General features: G+C 38.9%; 1 protein-coding gene across 3 annotated transcripts in view; it reads left to right on the forward strand.

Moving 5' to 3' along the window:
- The window catches only part of cblb (Cbl proto-oncogene B, E3 ubiquitin protein ligase), a 155624-nt gene that overhangs the window by 115570 nt on the left and 16807 nt on the right, over positions 1 to 23247 (forward strand). For all 3 annotated transcript variants that reach the window (XM_059968523.1, XM_059968524.1, XM_059968525.1), the window contains exons 10-12: positions 2630 to 2995; positions 16185 to 16285; positions 20555 to 20710. In XM_059968523.1, the coding sequence (XP_059824506.1) occupies positions 2630 to 2995; positions 16185 to 16285; positions 20555 to 20710 (623 nt within the window). The remainder of the gene's footprint in view (positions 1 to 2629; positions 2996 to 16184; positions 16286 to 20554; positions 20711 to 23247) is intronic.

Genomic DNA, 23247 nt, shown 5'->3' on the forward strand with positions numbered 1-23247 from the left:
GTTCCCAGAGCTAATTCCCCTTGTCATACCCACAGGAGAGGCAGTGTTTTGGGGAAGTATTGTTCGAGTAGCATCAGCAAGAACTGCAAATGGTAGTGGAGAGCGTGTGGTGGATTGATTAGCAATCAGTCAGGCTGTATTTTCCTAGACAGTGTTGAGATTTTAGAACTTCGTTGCAACTGCTTTCAATTGGGCAAATGAAGAGTATTTTATCATTCTTCTAACATTCCTTGTGGATGGTGGGCAAGCTTTGAGGAGTTGGGCTAAGTCATCTGCTCTAGGATAATTGGCTTTAGACTTGTACTTGTTGCTATGGTAATTCTGTGATTCTTCAAGTTAAGTTTCTGATAGTGACTCTTCCCTTGAAGATGAGCAGCAGCATAGTACAGTTAGTAGAGCTGCTGCCTTACACCTCTAGTGGCCTGGGTTCAGCCCTTACAACAGTGCTATCTGTTGTGCTTGCATATTCTTCCCTTGACTGTATAGGATTCCTGCAGGTCATTTGAAATCATTCCACATCACAAAGATGCAGGGTTATTAGCTGTCATAGGCTGCCCTTACATGTAGGAAAATGGTAGAATTGATGAGAATATTGGGAGGACAGCTTATGGGGAAAATTAGTGGGGGAGTGTGATTGCTCTGTGAACCAACATAGACTCAGTGGGCCAAATAGTGTAACAAAATATTAATGGAATTATCATTAAATGATAGTGCTTTAGGAGATGTTCAAGATATTTATTGCCTGACACTTGACCTTCAAGAATATTATATGCTGCCTGTCAGGTCTTGTTGCAGTGTTGTGATTTTATTGCATATAGGCATGGTCACGTTAATTTTTTGAGGAGTCATGAATGAAACTGAACACAGTACAATTATTGGCAAACATCCCCTTAGGATGGAAGGCAGGTCATTGAAGAAGAGCCAAGGGTACTTTCCTGAAGATCTCTCGCAACACATTCCTCAAACTTAGTTAGTTAACCTAGAGCTGCCAAATCCTATTCCTTTTTCGATGTGTATCTGGGAGCAATCTCAACTTGATAACCAATTAATGCCAGTTCTTTTGGAGCTTCTTGATGCCACGCACAGTCAATTATTATCTTGATGTTAAGGGCAGTTACCCCCAGTCTCTGGAATTCAACTCTTTGGTTTACACTTGCATGAAACAGAACACAAATTGAGCAATAATGAGCAGCATAAATCCCCAGAACTGGTCAGATTTGTCACAGGTTTTGGTGGGAGGGAAGAAGTAGCTGGGTTTCTAACTGCAGTGTTCCAGTATTTACTGGATGTACATCAGTTGACTAAAGGACAACAAAGTGATCCTTGTTTTTTTTCAGGAAAGGCAAAGGCAGCAAAGGAAAGCCCCTATAAACCTATGAGCCTAACATCAGTAGTAGGGAAGATACTGAAAAAGAGCTGAGTGAAAAGATTAATAATCTTTTTGAAAGGCAGAGACTATTCTGACACAGACAGGATTTGTCAAGAGCAGAATTGTCTTACCAATTAGACTGAATTGTTCAAAGATGTATTGTTCAAACAAAATATATTGTTAAAGGCAGGGTAGTAGGTGTGATTTATTTGAACTTTAGTAAAGCCTTTGATGAAGTCTCGTTGTGGAACCTAATTTGAAACATCAGTGCCCGGGGATTCAGGCCAAGTTGGTAAACTGCATCCAAAATTGGTTTGGCATCCAGAAACAGAAGGTTATGCTCAAACTTAATAAGACTTGCTCAGACCTCAGTGGGAATACAGTGTGCAGTCTGATCGCCAAAGTCTAGAAAGTATATAATGGTGCTGAAGAGGGTGCAGAGGAATTCACTAAGATGTTGCCCAGATGGAGAAGCTCAGTTATGAGATGAGGCTATTGAAGTTAGGTCTTTTCTCCCTGGAACAGAGGAGGATAAGAAGGGATAGGAATATAAGGTATATAAAATTGAGAGATAGGAATGAGGTATATAAAATTGAGAGATTATAGATAGATAGATTGCAGGAAACTTTAACCGGTATCTGAGACAGGCAAAACTAGAGAGTTCAGGTTTATAGTATAGGGGAAGAGATTTTAGACAGAATGTGATGGGTCCTCCTTCAGCTGAGAGAGTGGTTGAAGATGTGTCATTGAACAGTATTTAAAAGGTGTTTAGGTGAGCATCTGAAATACTTGGGCATAGAGAGAAATAGTGAGTTCATCTCTGAAGTTAAGATGCTTGGGAGAAGGCCGAGTGCAATGACCTACTTATTGCTTATGATAACTCTTCATTCTCCTGTCCTGCTTTCCCTTCTAGAATCCACAATGATTGACAATGTGTTAATTAATTTCACCATTCTTGGCTAACTGATAAACAGAGATGTAAAACTAGGGTTTGGCCTGGCTTGCTAAATTCCTCCAATATTTTGTGTGTGGTTCTTTTGAGTGCTAGTTTTTATGTGTAATGTTCTGAATGACCAAAATTATCCATAAATGGAAATTATTCTGGAAAAGTGTACCTTTTACATAAAGATTAATTTTGTCTGTCCCCCTAATCACCCTAGAAAAGAAAGGATATTTCGGTCATCAATTGCTGTTGAATTAGTTTTGAATTTTTATTTAATGTAAAGTTATAATTACATAATGTTCTTATTTTTTAATTAGTCTTCTCCATGCATGGTTCGAAAACAAGACAAGCCTCTCCCAGCACCACCACCACCCCTCAGAGAACCCCCTCTTCCACCTGAAAGACCACCGCCTATCCCACCAGAAAGCAGAGGTGCACGCTCACTACATCCTTCTGGTGTCGCTTCTGTCAGGGACCAACACACAATACATGAAGCAAGATGTCCCAGGGATGCACATAGTTCTACCACATCAGCAGACTGCAGGTCTGGATGTGATCGATCTCCTAAATCTGGCCACACACCACCTGTTAATTTAAATACCAGATCGAGCTGGCAATTTACAGATCCAAGTTTTCCATGCAAACCTGGCAGGCGCCAAGATACAACATATGATAGTACGAAGGTAAGATATAAAATAGTTGTTTTTAAATCAAGGGATAGCTTTGCTTTTTTTAGTTTATCTATGGAAAGCTAACACTTGGTTGTAATATTGATGCCAATCATACTTCAATGCAATAAGCTGCACAAACTGTAGACAGATAATTATTACAACAGAGGATGTGATGAATTTAATTTAAACCAGTGAAAATTTGATTATTTTTAAATGCTGACCTCACCAGCTATGGAGAAGCATACAATTGTTGTCCAAGTATAGCTGTCACTTAAAGGGTTTGTCAGGGAAGCTAGGGAAAGCTGATCCCTCTTTCAGGGAGTCTATAGCAAAAAGACAAAGGAAACATTTGTCTAAGGAAGATGGATATAAAGAAACAATTCTTTATTTGAAAATTAAATTCTCTCCATATGAAAGCTAGTGCAGTTACGGTGGGAGGAAAAAAATTGAAGTTAATCAATATTAGACATTCAAGTCCATTAAAATTACATAACCAAGATGCAGAATAACAGTGTTTTAAATGAATGATTTTAACAGGCTCACAGAATTAAATAGTCTATACCTGTTCCTATGAGCAGTGTAATGAACTTTCATTTTGGTGATTTTTATAAATATAGTTGTAACTAGCGCCAAGTTGGAACAAATTTGTGAAGGTAATTTGAAAATGTAACTGCACAGCATGAATATCAAAACAAAATAAATACACTGGATTTTTTCAGAGTGTAAATGATTCGTTTACTTGATTGCATTAGCAGGTTGGGGCGCTGTTAACACTAGTTGTTTATTCATAGGAAGATTTGGGTAGCATAAATGCCTCTAAAACTTGGATGTGTGTGAAAGTAAAGAAAAATTGGATATGAATTTGACCCATACAATATATTTGCATTATTATTATTATTTTCCAACCACCATTTTAGGCATAAGTTATAGTCATGAGATCTTCTTGAAAGTAATGACGTAGGTGGTGAAGAAGCTGTTTGGTAGGTTTACAGTCATTGTTCAGCATTTTGAGTACAGGGAGTTGGGGATGTCATGTTACAGATGTACATGATGTTGGTGAGACTACATTTCTTTAGCCTGCTTTACCTTGCTTTAGGAATTATATTATTAAACTAGAGGATGCAAAAGAGATTTACAAGCATGTTACCAGGTCTCAATAGCCTAGATAGACTAGGACCTTTTGCCCTGGACACTGAGAAGTAAGGATAATAAAATCATGAGTGGCATAGCCAAAGTCATTTCCCCAGGGTTGAAGGCATGTAGAGAGTTATGTAAAATATTGGTTTCCTTACTTAAGGAAGAATGTAACTTGAAAGCAGTTGAGAGAAGGTATACTGGACTGATACCTGAAATAAGCAGGCTGTTGTGCAAGGAGACATTGGACAGCCTGGGCAGGTATCTGTTGCAGTTTAGGAAAATGAGAGAATATGACGTAGATGTGGATATCTGAGGCAAGATCAGTAACTTTGGAGTTGACACATATTATTTGGATTGTTGATAGTATGGAAAGTAGCCTTAAGATACAGAGACATATCAATGCTTTGATGAAGTGAGCTGACTTTTGCAGATAGTATTTAATCTAGACAAATGTGAGATGATGCATTTTGGAGCACTTAGAAGACCCAGACATCCACCACGGTCTTTGGTAGTATTGAGGATCAGAGGGACCTTGGAGTACCAGGCCACACACAATTGAGGCAATACAATTGAAAATTTGGTTAGCAATCTGGATACTGACCATCATTAGTTGTGGCACTGAGTATAGAAGTAGGGAGGTTATACTCCAACTTTATAAAGTCTTGCTTAGACCTCAGCTGGAGTACAGCAGCAGTTCTGGTCACCAATGTCTAGGAAGGATGTGATAGTGCCATAGATGCAGAGGAGATTTACCAGGATATTACCTTGGATGGAGAAGTTCAGCAATGAGGACAGACCAGATAGGGTCCTTTCTTCCCGGAGTGAATGACATAAAGGGGGGAATGTGACTGATAGAAATTTGAGTAGTATAGAAAGGGTAAACTGCAGGAAATCTCTCCTCATATAAGAGGTAGATAAAACTAGAGGACATAAGCTTTGAGCAAGGGCTAAGAGATTCAGAGGGAATGTAAGGGAGACCACCTTCACCCAGTCAGTGGTAGGTAACTGGAATACTGGAAGCGAGGTTGGTGGGGGAGGGGGGTGAAATAAGAAGCTGGGGGGGTGATAAGTAGAAAAGTCAAAGGACTGGAGAAGAAGGAATCTGTTAGGAGAAGAGAGTAGATCATGGGAGAAAAGGAAGGAGGAGAAGCACCGGGGATAGATGATAGGCAGATGAGGAGAAGAGGTAAGAGGTCAGATTAGGAAACTGGTGAAGCGAGGAAGGGGAATGAGGACAGAAATTGAAATGGAAATTCTGGTTACAAATCTATACCATGCCCCGTTTTCCATTTTCCACAGCGATCACTCCCTCCTTGATTCCCTTGTCCTTTCATTCCTCCCAGCACTTACCCTTGCAAGTGGCTGAAGTGCTGCACCTACCCATTCACCTCCTCCCTCAACTCCATTCAGGGCTCCAAATGGTCCTTCCAGGTGAGGCAACACTTTAAATGCAAATCTCTTGGGGTCATCTTTTGTATCTGGTGCTTCCAATGTGGCCTCCTCTACACTGGGAGGCCCAGTGTAGACCTGTGTACTGCTTTGTTGAGTCCTCAGCTCCATTTGATAAAAACAGAAATTCTTGATAGCCAACTATTTCAATTTCTATCCCTATTCCCGTTCCAACATATCAGTCCATAACTGACTCTTCTGCCATGATGAGGCTACTCTCAGGTTGGAGGAGCAACACAACATATTACATCTAGGTAGCCTCCAACCTGATTGTAATTTACTCATGGTAATTTTTCCCCTCCCTCTTCCCTCTTCTTCATTTCCCTATTTTAGCCTCTTTCTTGTTCTCCTCACCTGCCTATCACATACCCCCAGTGCCCCTCCTCCTTCCCTTTCTCCCATGATCAGCTCTCCTATCCTATCAGAATCCTTCATCTCCAGTCCTCTGACTTGCCCACTTATCACCTTTCAGCTTCTTACTTCATTCACCCCCCTCCCCCACCCATTGGGCCTCACCTGTCATCTTCTAGCTTGTCTTCCTTCCCCTCTCCACAGCTTGTTCTTCCAGTCCTGATGAACGCTCTTGGCCTAAAGCATCGACTGTTTATTCATTTCCCTAGATGGTGCTGGACCTGCTGAGTTCCTCCCGCATTTTGTGTGTGTTGCTCTGGATTTCCATCATCTGCAGGATCTCCTGTGTTTATTATATGGAACAGTGAGCCAAGTTCTGGGTCATGGGTTTAATACAGAGTGGTGCTCACTGGTCCAAGTGGATGAGTTGGACTGAATGACCTGCTTACATGCTGTATTATTTCAGAAATTGTACATAAAACTCGATTATAATCAGAAATGTGAAAGGGGCTCACAGCAGATCATCTGGGACTGTGATCTTATTGTATGTCTATGCAGATTTCTCCATCCAGAGTATAGTTAGACCTATTAGTTGAAAAATATAACTATACAGACGGCCCTCCTTATCCACGAGGGATTGGTTCCAAGACCCCCCCCCCGCGGACACCAAAAAACGCGGATGCTGAAGTCCCTTATTTAACATGATTCAGTGCAGTGGTCTTTGGGACCCAGCGGAACACTGGACTTTATTTAACATGCTCAGTGTGGTGGATATTAGGACCTGGCAGTGCAGCTCTGAATCCGCGGTGTTTCTGTTCACAAAAATGATCACGATCATGATTGAAAATAAGGTGGAAGTAATAAAGTGGTCGGAAAGAGGTGAAACGCAAACAGTCATTGGAGAAGCGTTAGGCTACAGTCAGTCAACGATCGGAACAATTTTAATGGAGCATTTGAAAGGCCTTGCCCTGATGAAAGCTACAATTATTACTAAGCAACACAGTGATTTAATTATTGAAATACGTATGTTTCTTAAGTGTTTTATATGCATAGAAAGGTAAAATATGTACTAGATACTATGAAAAACGTTTGACTGACTGACGCTAAATAATACCGGATGTACCTGTTCTGACTTCAAATCTGACTTAATATGGAACTCATTCATAACCCGGGATCTGCCTGTACTTTTAAGTCATTTCTAGATTACTTATAATACCTAATACAATGTAAATGTTATGTAAATAGTTGTTATACTGTATTGTTTAAGGAATAATGACAAGAAAAAATAGTCTGTACATGTTCAAACAATGAGTGCTAGAGAGAGAACTTCTGAGTTTTCTCAATCCGCGGTTGGTTGAATCCACTCATGTAGAACCTGCAGATAAGGAGGGCCAACTGTAGTTTGTATGCAAATTGCCCTCTTACCAGTGCTCTTATGGGATAATTTCTCAACTGTGAAGTCCTACCTGAAGTAGTGAGGTAGCAGTGGGAGAATGAATGTGACAAATGGCAGTATCATCACTGGGGGTCGGCATTTCATTTCTCCTACACTTAATTCAATATTTTGATGGCAGAGATGGACACCTGGAGAGTATTTTAGTGTTCACAGCCATTTCCTAATTGACTCTCTTAATCTACCTGCCAGGAAAGATAGTATGAGGCTTTATATTGTTTGAAGCTCTCCTTTCAGATAAATTTTATGGAAACATTTTAGTAGTTTTGCTTTACATTCTGTTTTATGCAAAACCAATCAATCAAAACAAAAATTTGGGAATTTGGATTTTGATTTCCGAGTACAGGCCTCTAGCGTGTGGAATTCTCTGGGAAACAAATAAAGAAATAGGCACAATCAAATATGCACAAAAAAAATCTTCAGATTGCGGCTGTCTTTTACTATTTGTCAATTTAATACTCGTTCTGTTTTGTGTTTTTCTTTCACTTTGCTTCCGGCTTGACTGCTAGAGTTAGAAATTGAGTATGTGCTTATACTACATATACATCTAATAATGTAAAGGCATATTAAGGAGTATTATTACTGACTATTGTGCAACTAGCAGTGAGCTATTCAGGTTTTGCATCATATCAAATGCTAGCTGCTTGCGCAATTCTGATTACAAGTGAAGCTAGCAATAAAATTATTTTTAATGCATCCATGAGCAATCATCACATCAGTTTTTTGTATAGGAAATTTCATAACTTTGTGCCTCTTGCCTCTAAATTTGCACTGCGCAATTAATTATATCACCCACAAGAGATTTTTTGTTCCTTATTTTCTAGCACAAAAGCGGAAGTCAGGCACCCTTTAACCAAATGATGATACTTAAAGTAATTGATTGAATGCTTTATAGCATCTTAAACATCAACCAGTAAACTCTCAAAATCACTTAATGCTGCTTTTCCTTACCACCTCATGTTCCAGTATGGTATAAGCCAAGGGGCAAACTTCATGGGAAATTATAGGCTTGTCAATCCAACATAAGACATTCAAAAAATAATTGAAATTGTTATTATGGACTTAATATCAGGATATGTGGAAAACCATATGAAGATCATATTAAGATGAATCAAATTGTTTTAAAATTACAATTGACATACTTGTTTAGGCTCTTTGGGATTGGAGCAATTAGGCTACTAAAGGGGAAGCAGTAGATGTCGTGTATTTGCCATTTCCAAAAGCATTTGATAACAAGCCACATAAATATTATGGCACAAGGGTGAGGTTGGAGGTAAGGGAGTGACTAACTAATGGGGAAAAACGTGGATAAATTTTCAGATTGGCATTTAGTAACTTGTGAAATCATAAAGATCAACTATTACAGTGTATGGATGTTTTGGAAAAAGCACGAGAGTGTTCTTTAGTGAGATGAGTGGATCAGTACGTTACGAGGAGGGCATGAATATATTATCTTCAAAGTGATTGATAGGTCAAGAAAGTCAGCAAAAGATATGGTAGGAGTGTAAGTTGGGGAAAATGTCAGGTTATCCACTTTGGAAGAAAGAATGAAGAAACAAATTATTAATTAAGTCAAATCAGAATACAAAATACTGTGGTACAAATGGATCTGGAGTCCAAGTACATGAAACACAAAGATGAAAGTGGTTAGGAAAGCTAATGGAATCTTGAGCTTTATTGTAAGTTATGCAGAATGTAAAAATAGGAAGGTGTGGTGCAGTTTTACAGAATGCTGGTGAAGTCACACATGGAGTGCTGTGAGGTTTTGGTCTCCTTACACAGGGAATAATGTACATTAAAATTCCAATTATCCAGCAGGCACTAGATTGGCAGATTTTCCATATTATTGGATGTTGTTCCTGTTTCTACTTCAACATATTTTAATTCACTTACTTAGATATTGCACAGTATTACAAATATTCCAGTAGACTTAAGTTTCAAGGCTGTGCAATAGACAGGCTGCAATGAGTTTAAAGGCAAAGTGGGAAACGTCATCTAGTGAGTCAGATGCTAAATCATTGGGATCTCTCATAATCGTTTAGCAGGTGCTAAGTTTTATTGTACTTGAATTGGAAGCAATGTAAAGAAAGTTCACTATGTTAAAATTTAGCAGATGAAGGGGTTGCTGTATGAAAAATGTTGAGTAGATTGTCCCATTACTCATTAGAGTTTCAATGAGAAGTATTCTTACTGAAACAGGAAAATTCCTAAAGGGGATTGATAGGTTAGGGTTATGTATAAATTCAGAAGACACGATTCCCTATTTAAGAGGTGTGAAGCAATATTTTCTTAGTGTTATGAATTTTTATAATTATATACCCAGAGTAGTGAGCAGGCACACTCATTGAATGACAGACATTCAATATATACGAGGGGTGAGTGAAAGTTCATAGCCTAAGGTAGAAAGAGTCAATTTTAGAAAACCTAGCACATTTATTTTTCAACATAGTCTCCTCCTACATTTATGCACTTAGTCGAGCGGTCGTGGAGCATATGGATCTTGGACCTCCAGAAAGTGTTCACAGCAGGGCTGGTTGATAAGTTCGTGGCCTAAGATAGATAATCACTGAAAGAGTTGACCTGCATGTGCATGTAACAAGATCTGTTATAACTCTTCTCGTTCTACCTTAGGTCACGAACTTGTGTGTGTGTGTGTGTGTGTGTGTGTGTGTGTGAGATCAATTTGTTATAAAATTACTTTTGCTTGATCTAAGACTTTAATGAAGAATGACCAAAGTGAATTTTATTATTGATCTGGCTGTCCAATGAAACAATTTCATGGAGCTAATAGTTAACAAAATTAAACTCAAGCCATGTGAAATTATTTCCTCACAGTTTCACACCCCTCTTTGGCCAATAAATGAAATGCTTCTTTGAAGTTAATACTGGTTTAACATTGCCACCAAATGGGTAATAGGTAAATTTGTTTACTATTGTCAGATATACTGAAGAACAGAGGAAAAACTTCTTGCATACCACTCATACAGATTATTTCATTATAAAAATGCCTAAAGATAGTACAAGGTAAAACAATAACAGAGTTCAGAATGACATGTATAGTGCAGAGAGTGCAATGCAGGTAGACTGTAAAGAGCAAGGTTACAATGAGGTAAATTGTGAGGTCCATCTTAGTGTATTAGGGAACCATTCATATAACAGTGGGATAGAAACTGAATCTGGTGGTTTTATGTTCAGGCTTTTTTATTTTCTGCTGGATAGGAGAAATGTTGATTACAGTTTCAGAGTTGTAACTAAAACATCATTAGTTGTAAGGTAGATGGTTTGGCCTGAATGTAGTGGATCCTTGAGCTCTAAGCTATCTACTTAAGTTCTGCATTTAAAACCTGTGGGGGGATACCCCTGTGTGCAATTGTGTCATAAGCAAATTCTTTTTAGATTTGTTACATATTGCTGGGGAATTTCCCCACCTTCTGTGCCAGCTAAGTTCAATCTTATTTTTGTTACGTGCCAATCACGTAAATTGGTATGCTTCAAAGGATGGAATAATAAAACATTATTATCCTTCAACCCACAATGGTCATGATATGTTTTTAACCTTCACTGCTACTGGTAAGATGGAATCATTGCACTCAAATCATTTGTCCTTACTCCGACTTATTTTCCAAGTTCAGGGTTCAAATGTTTCAGTTGCACTTTTGAGTGTAAATAGTAAGAGGGAAAGGGATGTTAAACAGGAATGGAAGGATATCAGTTTGATATATGCAATAGTCTTTATTTTTGTCCTTATCGGGCCCTCTCCCTCACTTCATTTTCCCTTGCATTGATGACTATAATGTGCTGCTTTCTAGAATTGTACAGAACTCAAATCTTGGTAACTTTCACTCACTTTCTTTCACTTTCTTTACTCCTTTCTCTTCCTTATAGTCCATACTTGACTCTTCTTTATCTTGACGTTATTTTCTCCGTCTCATAGGTTATTGATCAATGTCCACTTAAAGCCCGGTAACATGATAAGATGTGAATAACATGGAAAGAATTAAGCACTAATACACCTTGATTGACAAAGTGTTGATGTAGTTAAATGGGTGATTTGGAAAAGACCATTTCTGAGGAGGTCTTCATATAGGACATTGTGAGGTAACTTGAATAAGCCTAGAGATAGAGAAAGACATAATGCAATTAGCTGATTCAGCACCAGTCCGCTAGAGTACTTGCAGGTTTACAGTTGGTTGCACCTAAGGCTGGAGGTGACCAACATTTTCACTCAGAGGGTGGTGCGAGTGTGGAATGAGCTACCAGCTGAAGTTGATGTGGGTTCTTTTGGAACATTTGAGAAAAATTTGGAGAGGTACATGGATGGGAGGGAGAGAGTTGGAGGGATATGAAGTGGGTACAGGTAGGTGGGCTAGGAAGAAGGTCATGTTTGTGTGGACTAGATGGGCTGAAGGGCCTGCTCTATGCTGTAAAACTCTATAGATACTGACAGATCTTTTGAATGCGAATACATAATGTTAAAGTAGGAAAGTGGACATTACATGCTTTAAACTGATCTATTGGTAGCCTTTTGTGACTTAACACATTGATCTGTTGTAGAAGGTGGTTGAAGAAGGCAGCCCTACTGCCTGTAGAACTGAAGCATTCACTATTTCATGCCTGCTGACTAAGTCACTACAGGCTTTCCCCACTATCTGAAAGTAGAGCGTTCCTATGAAACGGTCTATAAGGCGGAATGGCGTAAAGCGAAGAAGCAATTGCCATTAATTTATATGGGAAAAATTTGTGAGCATTCCTAGACCCAAAAAATAACCTACCAAATCACACCTAATAACACATAAAACCTACACAGCCTATATAACGTAGAAATACTTTTCTGCAAAATCTCATGCAAGCGCTCTCAGCAGAGGCACTCTTCCAGTAACTTTTAAGTTATGAAGCTGCCGTTGCCTCAAAAACCAATCAAACCACCCATGACTACCTTTAAGTTCCACTTTCGCAAAAATGTCTTTATTGTTTAAGCTATAGCGGATAGAATGCAGTTTGGGGGGAGGAGCTTGGGTGCTCGGCACACACGCACTGCCTTTTTCGTAGAAGCGAAAACACTACTTGGGTAGCGAAAACAGGTAACTAGTGTAGGTCTTTCGTAAAAGCAAGGTGTTGTAAAGTGAACATTCAGAAACCGGGCCCACCTGTATCACATATTGGTTGCATGTTCATTTTCTGTGATACTTCTTCTTAATGATCCAATAAATTGCATTATTCTGCAACCAGTAATCTGAATTGAGAGGGAGTGGAAATCTCGTAATCCATCCTTGTTGGAATTACCTTATCTGGATTATGTGGTTGGTTCACAGGAGCTGATAGACGGAGTCAATCACTGAAATAAGGTGGCAAAAGACTGAGTATTTAGGAAACAAACTTAGTTGCCTGGAATCTTCAGATGGTAAGATACTGCTGGTGTAAACAACGTTACTAGTCACTCCCAGAAAAGGGAGACATGAGTTTCTCTGAAAAGCTCCAGAGAGGAATCTGTATTGCAAGGGAAAGTGATCCAAAATAAGAAGAGTTCCAAGGAGAGCTATTCCTCCTGAGAGGAGAGCATTAAATTTAAAATTCCTCCTGAAATGAAAAATGAATATGTGTGTATGAAAATTGAAAGTAGAGACAGTGACATTGTAGAAATCATTGTTAGAATGGAGGCTTGTACTGCAGCAGATTTAAGCACATACTTGAGAAGGTCTCTGAAGGCATTCAGCAGCTAAAACTTGATTTGGAGAAAAGTTGCAAAAAAAGCACTAAAAGAAGTGAAGTGAAAGTTAAAAGAACTACAGTGGAACAGGCAAATGCACCAGAATGCAGAGTAATTTATATGACGTTAGGAGCAACAAGCTTACTAGAGAGTGTGACTTCTGCCATCTCCAATGGGATCCCACCATCAAACATATCTTTCCCCTCCCCCCCCCACCCACCTCTAAGCTTTCTGCTTTCCGCAGGATATCACTCCCTACTCATCTTGTCTATTTGTCCCTCCCCACTGATCTCCCTCTATCCTTGCAAGCAGAACAAATGCTATACCTGCCCTTACACCTCCTCCCTCACTACCATTCAGGGCCTCAAACAGTCCTTCCAGGTGAAGCGACACTTCACCTGTGAATCTGTTGGGGTTATATACTGTGTCCAGTGCTCCCAGTGTTGCCTCCTGTATATCGGTGAGTCCTGGCGTAAATTGGGAGACCACTTCATTGAGCACCTACACTCTGCCAGCAAAAGCAGGATCTCCCAGTGGCCATCTATTTTAATTCCATTCCATTCCCATTCCGATTTGTCTCTCCATGGCCTCATTTACTGTCATGATGAGGCCATAGTCAACTTGGAGAAACAACACCTTATATTTTTTCTGGGTCGCCTCCAACCTGATGGCATTAACATCAATTTCTTGTACTTCTGGTAATGGCACCCCCCCCCCCCTTTCCTTCATCATTCCCCATCCTCTTTTCCCTTTCTCACCTTGTCTCCTTGCCTGCCCATCGCCTCCCTCTGGTGCTCCTCACCCCTTTTCTTTCTTCCATGACCTTCTGTCCTCTCCTGTCAGACTCCCCCTTCTTCAGTCCTGTATCTCTTTCACCAATCAACTTCCCAGCTCTTTACTTCACACCTCTACCACACCCCCCTCTGTTTCACCTATCACCTTTTATTTCTCACTCCCCTCCCCACCATTTAACTCTACTCATCTTTTTTTCTCCGGTCCTGCTGAAGTCTCAGCCCAAAATGTTGACTGTACTCTTTTCCATAGATTCTGCCTGGCCTGCTGAGTTCCTCCAGCATTTTGTGTGTGTTATTAGAGAGTACATATACATCTGAAGAATTAAGAACAGAGATCTAAGCAAGTTGTTGAGCTTACAAACAGATGTCTGAGCAATTTGGAAGTTGAAAGATGTCTTGGGAGAAGTGATCCTGTACCAAGTATTGCTCACCTCCAAAGCATACCATACTCGTGCCTGGGAAAAGTCCAAAAGCCATGTCCATAATTGGAACAATAGGCAATGGGTCTTTACTTGGGCAGCATAAATGAGTGACCCTCCCACTCCTCTATTGGGTGAGGGGTGCTGTGGTAAAACACTGCATCTGGTCATTCAGACTGACACAATGGAGTCTTGTCAGAAACCTAGATAAAGGAGGTCAACTTTCAGCAGCTGACCAAAGCAACTAGCAAATTTGTGATCAATACAAAAACTCTTCACTTGCTTTGCAGTTCTGGCTCTAAAAGAGAAATGTTTCAATAAAATTTCAGGGACAGGAAAGTTAATGGAATCAAATCTGGAGGATAGGATTTAGAATTATATTACAGTCTAATAAACCTCTGGAAGATAATGTCAAAGAATATTGTGAGAATTTGGGCACCACACCTAAGAATCAATTCATTGGCCTTGCAGTGACAAAACAATGGTTGTGTTCCATAAATATTCTAGGAATGATTTGATCAAAGTTCTAAGATAGTGAAGGGATTTGATGGTGTAGCTAGAGGGGGAAAACAACTTTTTCTAGTAGATGAAGGGTTTAGCCCAAAGGCTGTAACCTAAGAATAAGATTCTGATCTATTAGTTCTGAAGTTTGGTTTTGCTTCTACAAGCAAAATGTGGGAGTAGATTGGAATGCTTTCTTCTTCAAATGGCAATTGTCTGCCTGCACTATACTACTCAGGAACTGCAAAACTATATGCTGTATTCTGTTGTCCTGATGAAGGGTCTCAGCCTGAAATGTCGACTATTTAGTCACATCCATAGATGCGGCCTGACCTGCTGTTTCTCCAGGATTTTCTTTCCCTTTTTAATACCTCATTGTACTTGTGTATCAGATAATCTTTTGGGTGACATGCAAACAAATGTGTTTCACTGTATTTTTACTAAATTTTGGTATATGTGATAATAAATCATTTCCAATTCATGCTAGTTAATCCTGTTAATTTTTCTTTTACATTTTGGATCACAAATCTGTGACCAATTCTAAAGGCAAGCATTTAAAATTGTAAATGAATTAACAATGTTCTCATTGAATGGCTGAGCAAGCTTGCAGGGCTTCTGTATCACTGCTCCTCAATATTCATTCTTGGTGAATTCGATATCTTAATTTATAGTTATCTTAATGGTAGATGGTGTAGATTTTTTAAAATATTTGTTATTTGTCATGACTATCTTCAACACTGGTGCCCCACAAGACTGCGTACTCAGCTCCTTACTCTACTCTCTGTACACTCACATTGCAAGATTCTGCTCAATCTCCATCTATAAGCTCGCAGATGATACCACTGTGGTGAGCCATATCTTAAATAATTATGAGTTGGAGGACAGAATAGAGATAAAGAGCCTAGTGACATAGTATCATAACAATAATCTTCAATGTCAGCAAAACAAAAGAGATTGTCATTGACCTCAGGAAGGGGTGGTGCACATGCTCCTGTTTACATCAATGGTGCTGATGTTGAGACCTTCAAGTTCCTAGGAGTGAAAATCGTCAGTAGCCTGTATTGGTCCAACCATGTTGACGCAATGGCCAAGAAGGCTCACCAGCTCCTCTACTTCCTCAGGAGGAAGACTATTGAATGGACCCCTATACCAAACTGGACCTCACAATCTACCTCATTAAGACTTTTCACCCTGCTGTTTATCTAAACTATACTTTATCTGTAACTGTAGCAATTTATCCTGCACTCTGTTGTTTTACCTTGTACCTCCTCAGTGCACTGTTGTAATGAATTGATCTGTATGAATGGTAGGCAAGACAAGTTTTTTCATTGTACCTTGGTACATGTGACAATAATAAATTAATTTACCAATGTATTGCTTTACTTTATAGACACTCACCAATGGACTTTTGCGTACTGATGAATATGATGTTCCACCTCTACGACAGTCTCCACCACCACCAACGCTTGCAGCATTTTCCAACAGCACGAAGTAAGTTATCCTTTATTTTGATTAAAAATAACAATATAGCTTCATCAGGCACACTGATGCTAAGAGTTATGGTGCTTTTCTGTACTGAAAACATTTCATAATTAATGATTATTGTAAATAAAAAGCATGAAAAAATTGGAATGTGGTATTTTATCATCATCCTCTTAAGCCGTCCCATAGGATCAAGGTCCACTCCAGTTGTGTGCATTCTGAAGTAGCCTATGATGCCTGTGTTCGAATTACATCTGAGTAAAAGGAGCTTGTTAAATGTTCTGAAAGCTTGAGAGGTGATGTGTACTCTTTCCACCATGCTCCTCATGTATGGACTTAAGATTCACAATGCCACTTAGAATAATTTTTGAATACGCCGTGTCCTCCCTCCCTTGTAATTTTTAGCTGTGCAGGGCTCAGAATGGAATATCTATTTTAGAAGTCCAGTATTGGGTATAACAATGATGAGTGCCCAACAGAGCAGACTGAGTGTAATTAAGACTTTAATGCTGTGCTTTCTCCCCCCCACTATGAGCACAGTAACACAGTTCAGCAGGCTAGAACATGGAGCTCTGGATAGCTGATCCCAGAGAAGTTAGTTGAAATCACACTGTCAGCTGATTTGAATTGATGTCAGAGTTAATCTGGATTTTTAAAAGAAGAAAAGTGCTACTAGGTTCATGTAAAAACACTTCATGAATCCTATGATCTGGCTTGTTGTCAAAATGAGGCCCACCACAGTGGTTTATTTATAAATACCTTGTCAGTAATCCAGAAAAGCATTTGTAGCATTTTTCACAGTACTGTAAACAAAAGAAAAAATGTATTGGGTCCATTTCCTGCCAAATATTTCATGATGTATTATTAATTTTCACTAACTGAAAATATTGGCCAGTTTAATGTATTTCTTTGCTGAATTAATTTCATTCATAGAAATTTTCAGCTTCCTGTACATTTTGGTACAACACCATCTGCCCTTAAATTTGGAATTGCAAGTTTGAGCATTTGGAGAATGACCGCTCACTGTGCTGACGTCATTATATAATTTGTCTAGAAGGATAAAAATCAGTCAGGACTTCAGGATTACTTGGTGACATCTTCTTGGAAAGCTATTTCAGTGAAGGCAAAATTAAGTTCAAATTTGAGCAGCTTGTACATTAAAAAGCTGGTTAGTTTTTTTAATTTCTGAAAGGTAAATATTGTGTGAGGAAGCATGATTTTGCAGGAAATTATTCTTTTGTTTGGAGAGGGGAAGGTGGGAGATTTCTCCTTTACATGAAAGTGTGTAGGGATAGTCAATAAATCATAAATTGGAATATATACTTGCAAACTTACATTCAGCATCTAACTATGCAGATGTAATGTTTTCATGGGGAAATTAAGTTAAGAATTAATTTTCTAAAGCTATACTTTGCTGCAAAGGTAAGGACATTTCTACAGAATAAATAATATTGTCAGACCACCATATTCATATACCTGTACCTGATTGATTCTGCACATGCAATTGTGAAATTCTGCATGTTATTGTTAAATTCTGCACATGCCATTGTTAAGTATCCATTAGAAGAAAAACTGCACACAGCTGCTTGTTAATCCTTATGATGGGTATACGTATATTGAATCAGAACCCATTGTTTGATTTTACAGAAAAGATACTGAATTAACAATTTATTTTAAACTTACTGTACTGTGACGAAGGTAAGATTGATTGACTCTAGGTTGGATGCTGCCCGTCATTGAGAGTAGTTGGACAGGGTATTAATGCGTAGATAGGATTTTGCTTTTTTTTAATGAAAAAGAGATACTTTACATACCTAAACAAATTCCCATATTGCTTGCCAGTAGCTCTACTATAGCTTCTTATGGCAATAAAGCTATTATCAAAAACCAGGGCTTTGTTTCTCAGTAAACAAGAAAAATTGCTCCCTCGGCAGAAAGGAAAATAAAGTGAATCACAGAAGAGAAAAACTAATTTTGCTTTCGCAATGAAACATATGCAGGAAATAACTGTTTTCAATCTATAGGATCTAAGAGGAAATCATGTATAAATCCATTTAATAATCCAGTCAATTTTTCTTTTGTTTTCCTTATTAAATCCAGTTTGACAGATTCTTGTTGAAGAAGACAGGCAGATAGACAACTAGCTTCAGGGCTCTGTTAGTGATAATATTAATAAACTCTATGGATGTTGGAGACAGCTGGATGTGGTTTTTCCTTGGAGATCTCTTCCCTTTCGTCCCCTATCTCCATAGTCAAAAGTTCAAGGAATACACAACGTGGAGAAATTGTATTCTACAGATTCCTGGCAGCTCCGTCACATTTCTGGATATGTTTTGTTTCCATAGCCTTAAGGCATTGAGTTAACTTTTAACAAAAGATGAAGTTATAACATAGAGGTGCCTTTTTTGAGTAAACTTCACAATAAAGTTTTATGTGAACAACCATAGAGTCATAGATCAGTATAGAAACAGACCCTTCACCTCTAGTCCATGCCAAACTATCAATCTGACTAGTCTCATTGGCTTGCACCTGGACCATTGCCCTCCAAACTCCTCCCATCCATGTACCGAACTAAGCTTCTGTTAAGTGTTGAAATTGAACTTGCTTCCACCACTTCTGCTGGCAGTTTGTTCCACAGTCTTTCCAACCTCTGAGTGGAGAAGTTCCCCCCCCATGTTCCCCTTAAACATTTCACATTTCACCCTTATCCTATGACCTCTAGTTCTAGTCTCTCCCAATCTCAGTGGAAAAAGTCTGCTTGCATCTATCTAAACCTCATTATTCTGTTTACCTCTATCAAATCTCTCTTCATTCTTCAATGCTGACGAGAATTAAGTCCTAACCTATTCAACCTTTCCTGATAACTCAGGTCCTCAGGTACTGGCACCATCTTTGTAAATTTTCTTTGCAATCTAGCCTCCAACCTGATGGCATGAACATTTACTTCTCTAACTTTCGTTAGTGCCCCTCCTCCCCTTCTTACCCCATCCCTGACATATTTAGTTGTTTGCCTGTTCTCCATCTCCCTCTGGTGTTCCCCCCCCTTTCTTTCTCCCGAGGCCTCCCGTCCCATGATCCTTTCCCTTCTCCAGCTCTGTATCACTTTGGCCAATCATTTTCCAGCTCTTAGCTTCATCCCACCCCCTCCAGTCTTCTACTAGCATTTCACATTTCCTCCTCCCCCCACTACTTCCAAATCTCTTACTATCTTTCTTTTTGGTTAGTCCTGACGAAGGGTCTCGGCCCAAAACATCGACACTGCTTCTCCCTATAGATGCTGCCTGGCCTGCTGTGTTCCACCAGCATTTTGTGGGTGTTGTTTGAATTTCCAGCATCTGCAGATTTCCTCGTGTTTGCTCTTTAAAGCTTATTGATATCTTTCCTGTAGCTGGTGACCAAAATTGGACACAATACTCCAAATTAGGTCTCACCAACATCTTATACAATTTCAACATAACATCCCAACTTTTTACGAAGGCCATTGTGCCAAAACTTTCTTTATGACCCTATGTGCCTGTAGCACCACTTTCAAGGAATTATGGATCTGTATTCTCAGATACCTCTGTTCTACTGCACTCTTCAGTGTCCTGCCTCTCACTAAGTAGTCCTACCTTGATATGTCCTCCCAAATTGAATACCTTATACTTGTCTGCATTAAATTCCATCTGCTTTTTTTCAGCCCATTTTCCCAGCTGGTCCAGGTCACTCTGCAAACCATGATAATCTTCCATGCTGTCCACTACAGCTCAAATCTTGGTGTCATCCATTTATTTACTGATCCAACTTACCACATTATCACCCAGATCGTTGGTATAGATGAAAGAAAAGCACAGACCCAACACTGATCCCAGTGGCACACCACTAGTCGCAAGTCTCTAGTCAGAGGGGCAGCTCTCTACTACCACTCTCTGGCTTCTCCTGCAAAACCAATGTCTAATCCAATTTATTATTTCGTCTTGAATTCCAAGCGACTAAGCCTTCTTGACCATATTGCTCTATTCATTACTTTACTTTGGATTATGAGTTAAACCATATGAATATCATGCGCCTCATTAGATATCTTTTTTTATCAACCATGTCTGGTAGGTTTTCTTTTAAAATTATAAATTTGGAATGTTTTCATTTTAGTTATTACACTTCTCAATTTTATTGCCTGATTTTCTGAGATATTGTCAATTGTGACTTTAGGTACATAAAATGAGAAAAATAAGTACATTTTAAAGCTTAATAATGTCTCTGCAGTGAACTGTTTTATTTATGTAAGTCTTCCTTTTGTAGACACCCCCATCTATTCACAAATGTACAGACAATCTCTGAAAAATCAAGAGTGTTTAATGAGGACAATGAAGATGAATACAAGATCCCGTCATCATATCCTCTGTCCATATCTACGCATTCCACTCACTTACAAACTGTGAAACCGCGGATATCAAGGTCTGGTTATTTTGAGGCTATTACTTTATGTTGTGAATGACATATCATTCTGTAGTACAAAAAATAGTTATTTATACCTTTAACACTTTAAGGAAAACTTTAGGTTAGATTTAAAAAAATCAAAGGAGCTATCAGATTGGGGTGCCGGATTCTCTTGGTATTGTTGGCCTGCCCATGACAAAGGTTAAATAAGGTGCATGAAGCTTTTAACAATACAGTCTGCCCTTCTTATCCGCAAGGGATTAGTTCCGGGACACCTCGCTGATACCAGAAAACGCAGATGCTCAAGCCCCTTATTCAACTTGTCTCAATGTGGTAGACCTTAGGACCCATCGGAACACCAGACCTTCTTTAACCTGTCTCACTGCAGTGGAAATTAGGACCCGGTGGCAGAACTCTGAATCCACAGTGTTTCTGTTCATGAAAATAATCACGATCACAATTGAAATTAAAGTGGAAATAACAAAGTGAAGGGAAAGAGGTGAAACGCCATCGGTCATTGGAAAAGCGTTAGGCTACAGTTGGTCAACGATAGGAACAATTTTAAAGGATAAAGTGAAAAAGGCCCTGCCCCAATGAAAGCAACAATTATTGCTAAGCAATGCTGGGTAGAATTATTGGGTTTTGGTGTTTTGGGTTTTTGATCCTCCACATCAACCAGGCATGGATGGAGAGCACACTCGGGAGTGATCTGTCACTGGATCAAACTCAGGAATTTCCGTTCCCGAGCCCAGCACTGAAACATATGTTCTTAATTGTTTTATATGCACAGGAAGGTAAAATATATACTATATACTAAGACAAACGTTTGACTAACTGGTGCTAAATAATACCGGATGTACCTGTTCCGACTTACTTAATAAGAGAACTTCCTATTTTTTTCAATCCCAATCCACAATAACCTACGCACATCCTCCTGTATACTTTAAATCATTTCTAGATTACTTATAATACCTAATACAATGTAAATACTATGTAAAATAGTTGTAATACTGCATTGTTTAGAGAATAATGACAAGAAAAAAAAAGTCTGTACATTGTCGAACAAGTGCTGGAAGAGCACTTATGGGTTTTCTCGATTCGCGGTTGGTTGTATTTGCACATGTGGAACTCATGGATAAGGAGGGCCGAATGTATTTAGTTAGAAAGCTCACAAAAATGAGTAAAGCAATTAAAAGTTCAATCAACACAAAGGCTGCTCTAACCAAGGCTAGTAGCTGTTTAGTAATGCCAAGAAGAACCCCAGTTCCTTATGTGATAAGGCATGGATGTAGGAGCATGTATTTTATTAGGTGTGGATGGTGAGCTTTTCTTGTGAACTATTGGTTTAGATGTCCTATGCATAGACAAATGTCTGTTCATGTAATGACTAGTGTATTATTGACATGTGTTAGCCTATTACAAATAACAGTTGGACTACAATTCTGTATTTGCATGAGGAATATAAAGCTTTAACATCCCATTTCTATATTCAGCTTTTACCTTTCTTTGCACTAAAGCCAGCAAAACTTCATTGAGGTGCATTTCTAATGTTTCGCCATTGTTTGTCCAAGAAACTGTTCTTTGTATAACACCTTTGATAGCAACCATCATCAGGGCAAGCATTACAGTCAAGGGTGATTTGTTTCTTTTCCAGAACTTTACAATGGCTTCATCCTACCTAGCTCTTGCGTGTTACTTGACATAATGGAAACAATATCATATGATAATGAACATGATGTATCCAGACTTGAACCATTTTATTCTACCCATTAAACAGTTTTTGTTGGATTTTCTCCTTGTAATTAGGAATATGGGAAAGGACGAAGTTACTTGTATCCATAGTCATTGAGATTATGGCTCATCGGAAGCTCATGATCTCATCTTTTCCTTAACACCATAGCTTAAGGGAAATTCTATCAGTCTCTGAAGTAAAAATAACAATTGAGCTCATATAATATTACATTTCAAGCAGTGTCACAAAGTCTCTTTTGGTGTTCGTTGCTTCTACTTTTTGTCAATTGAAAAATACTTAATTCTGTCCATTTTGGTCCAAAGGGGCTAGCCCCAACACCCTTATTTGCCTGTATTAATTGAAATATGGCCCTTATTTGCTAATTAAATCAATCTACTTCTAATATATTTGCAATTTCTACTTCACCTACACTGCTTACAATGCTTCCTATTCTTGTTTGTCACTTTATCCTGTTATCCTGTTCATTTCTGAGGTGAATAACTATTTGAGATCTTGCAGGACATCAATCATTCCACAATGCTAATTTGAATACTTGCCTGTTACTTCTGTTCTGCCTTCTGCTACTCCGCCAGTTTTCTAAGCAAGCCAACGGTTTGATGAATTTCAACTGTAGCTATGATACTAGTTGAACATCCATGTTGTTGAAGATCTCTAACTTCAGCTCTTTTATATAATGAAACAAGTGTTTCAGTTTCTGCTTTAAATGGAAGTTGAATGCATTTAAGAATAATTAAGTGGAGGTGAGTAAGTTACAGAATAAAAAATGCTTTATAGCTTTAAATCTGACATAATTGAATGGCAG

The sequence above is a fragment of the Hypanus sabinus genome, chromosome 4, assembly GCF_030144855.1.
Source record: "Hypanus sabinus isolate sHypSab1 chromosome 4, sHypSab1.hap1, whole genome shotgun sequence".
NCBI classification, from domain to species: Eukaryota; Metazoa; Chordata; class Chondrichthyes; order Myliobatiformes; family Dasyatidae; genus Hypanus; species Hypanus sabinus.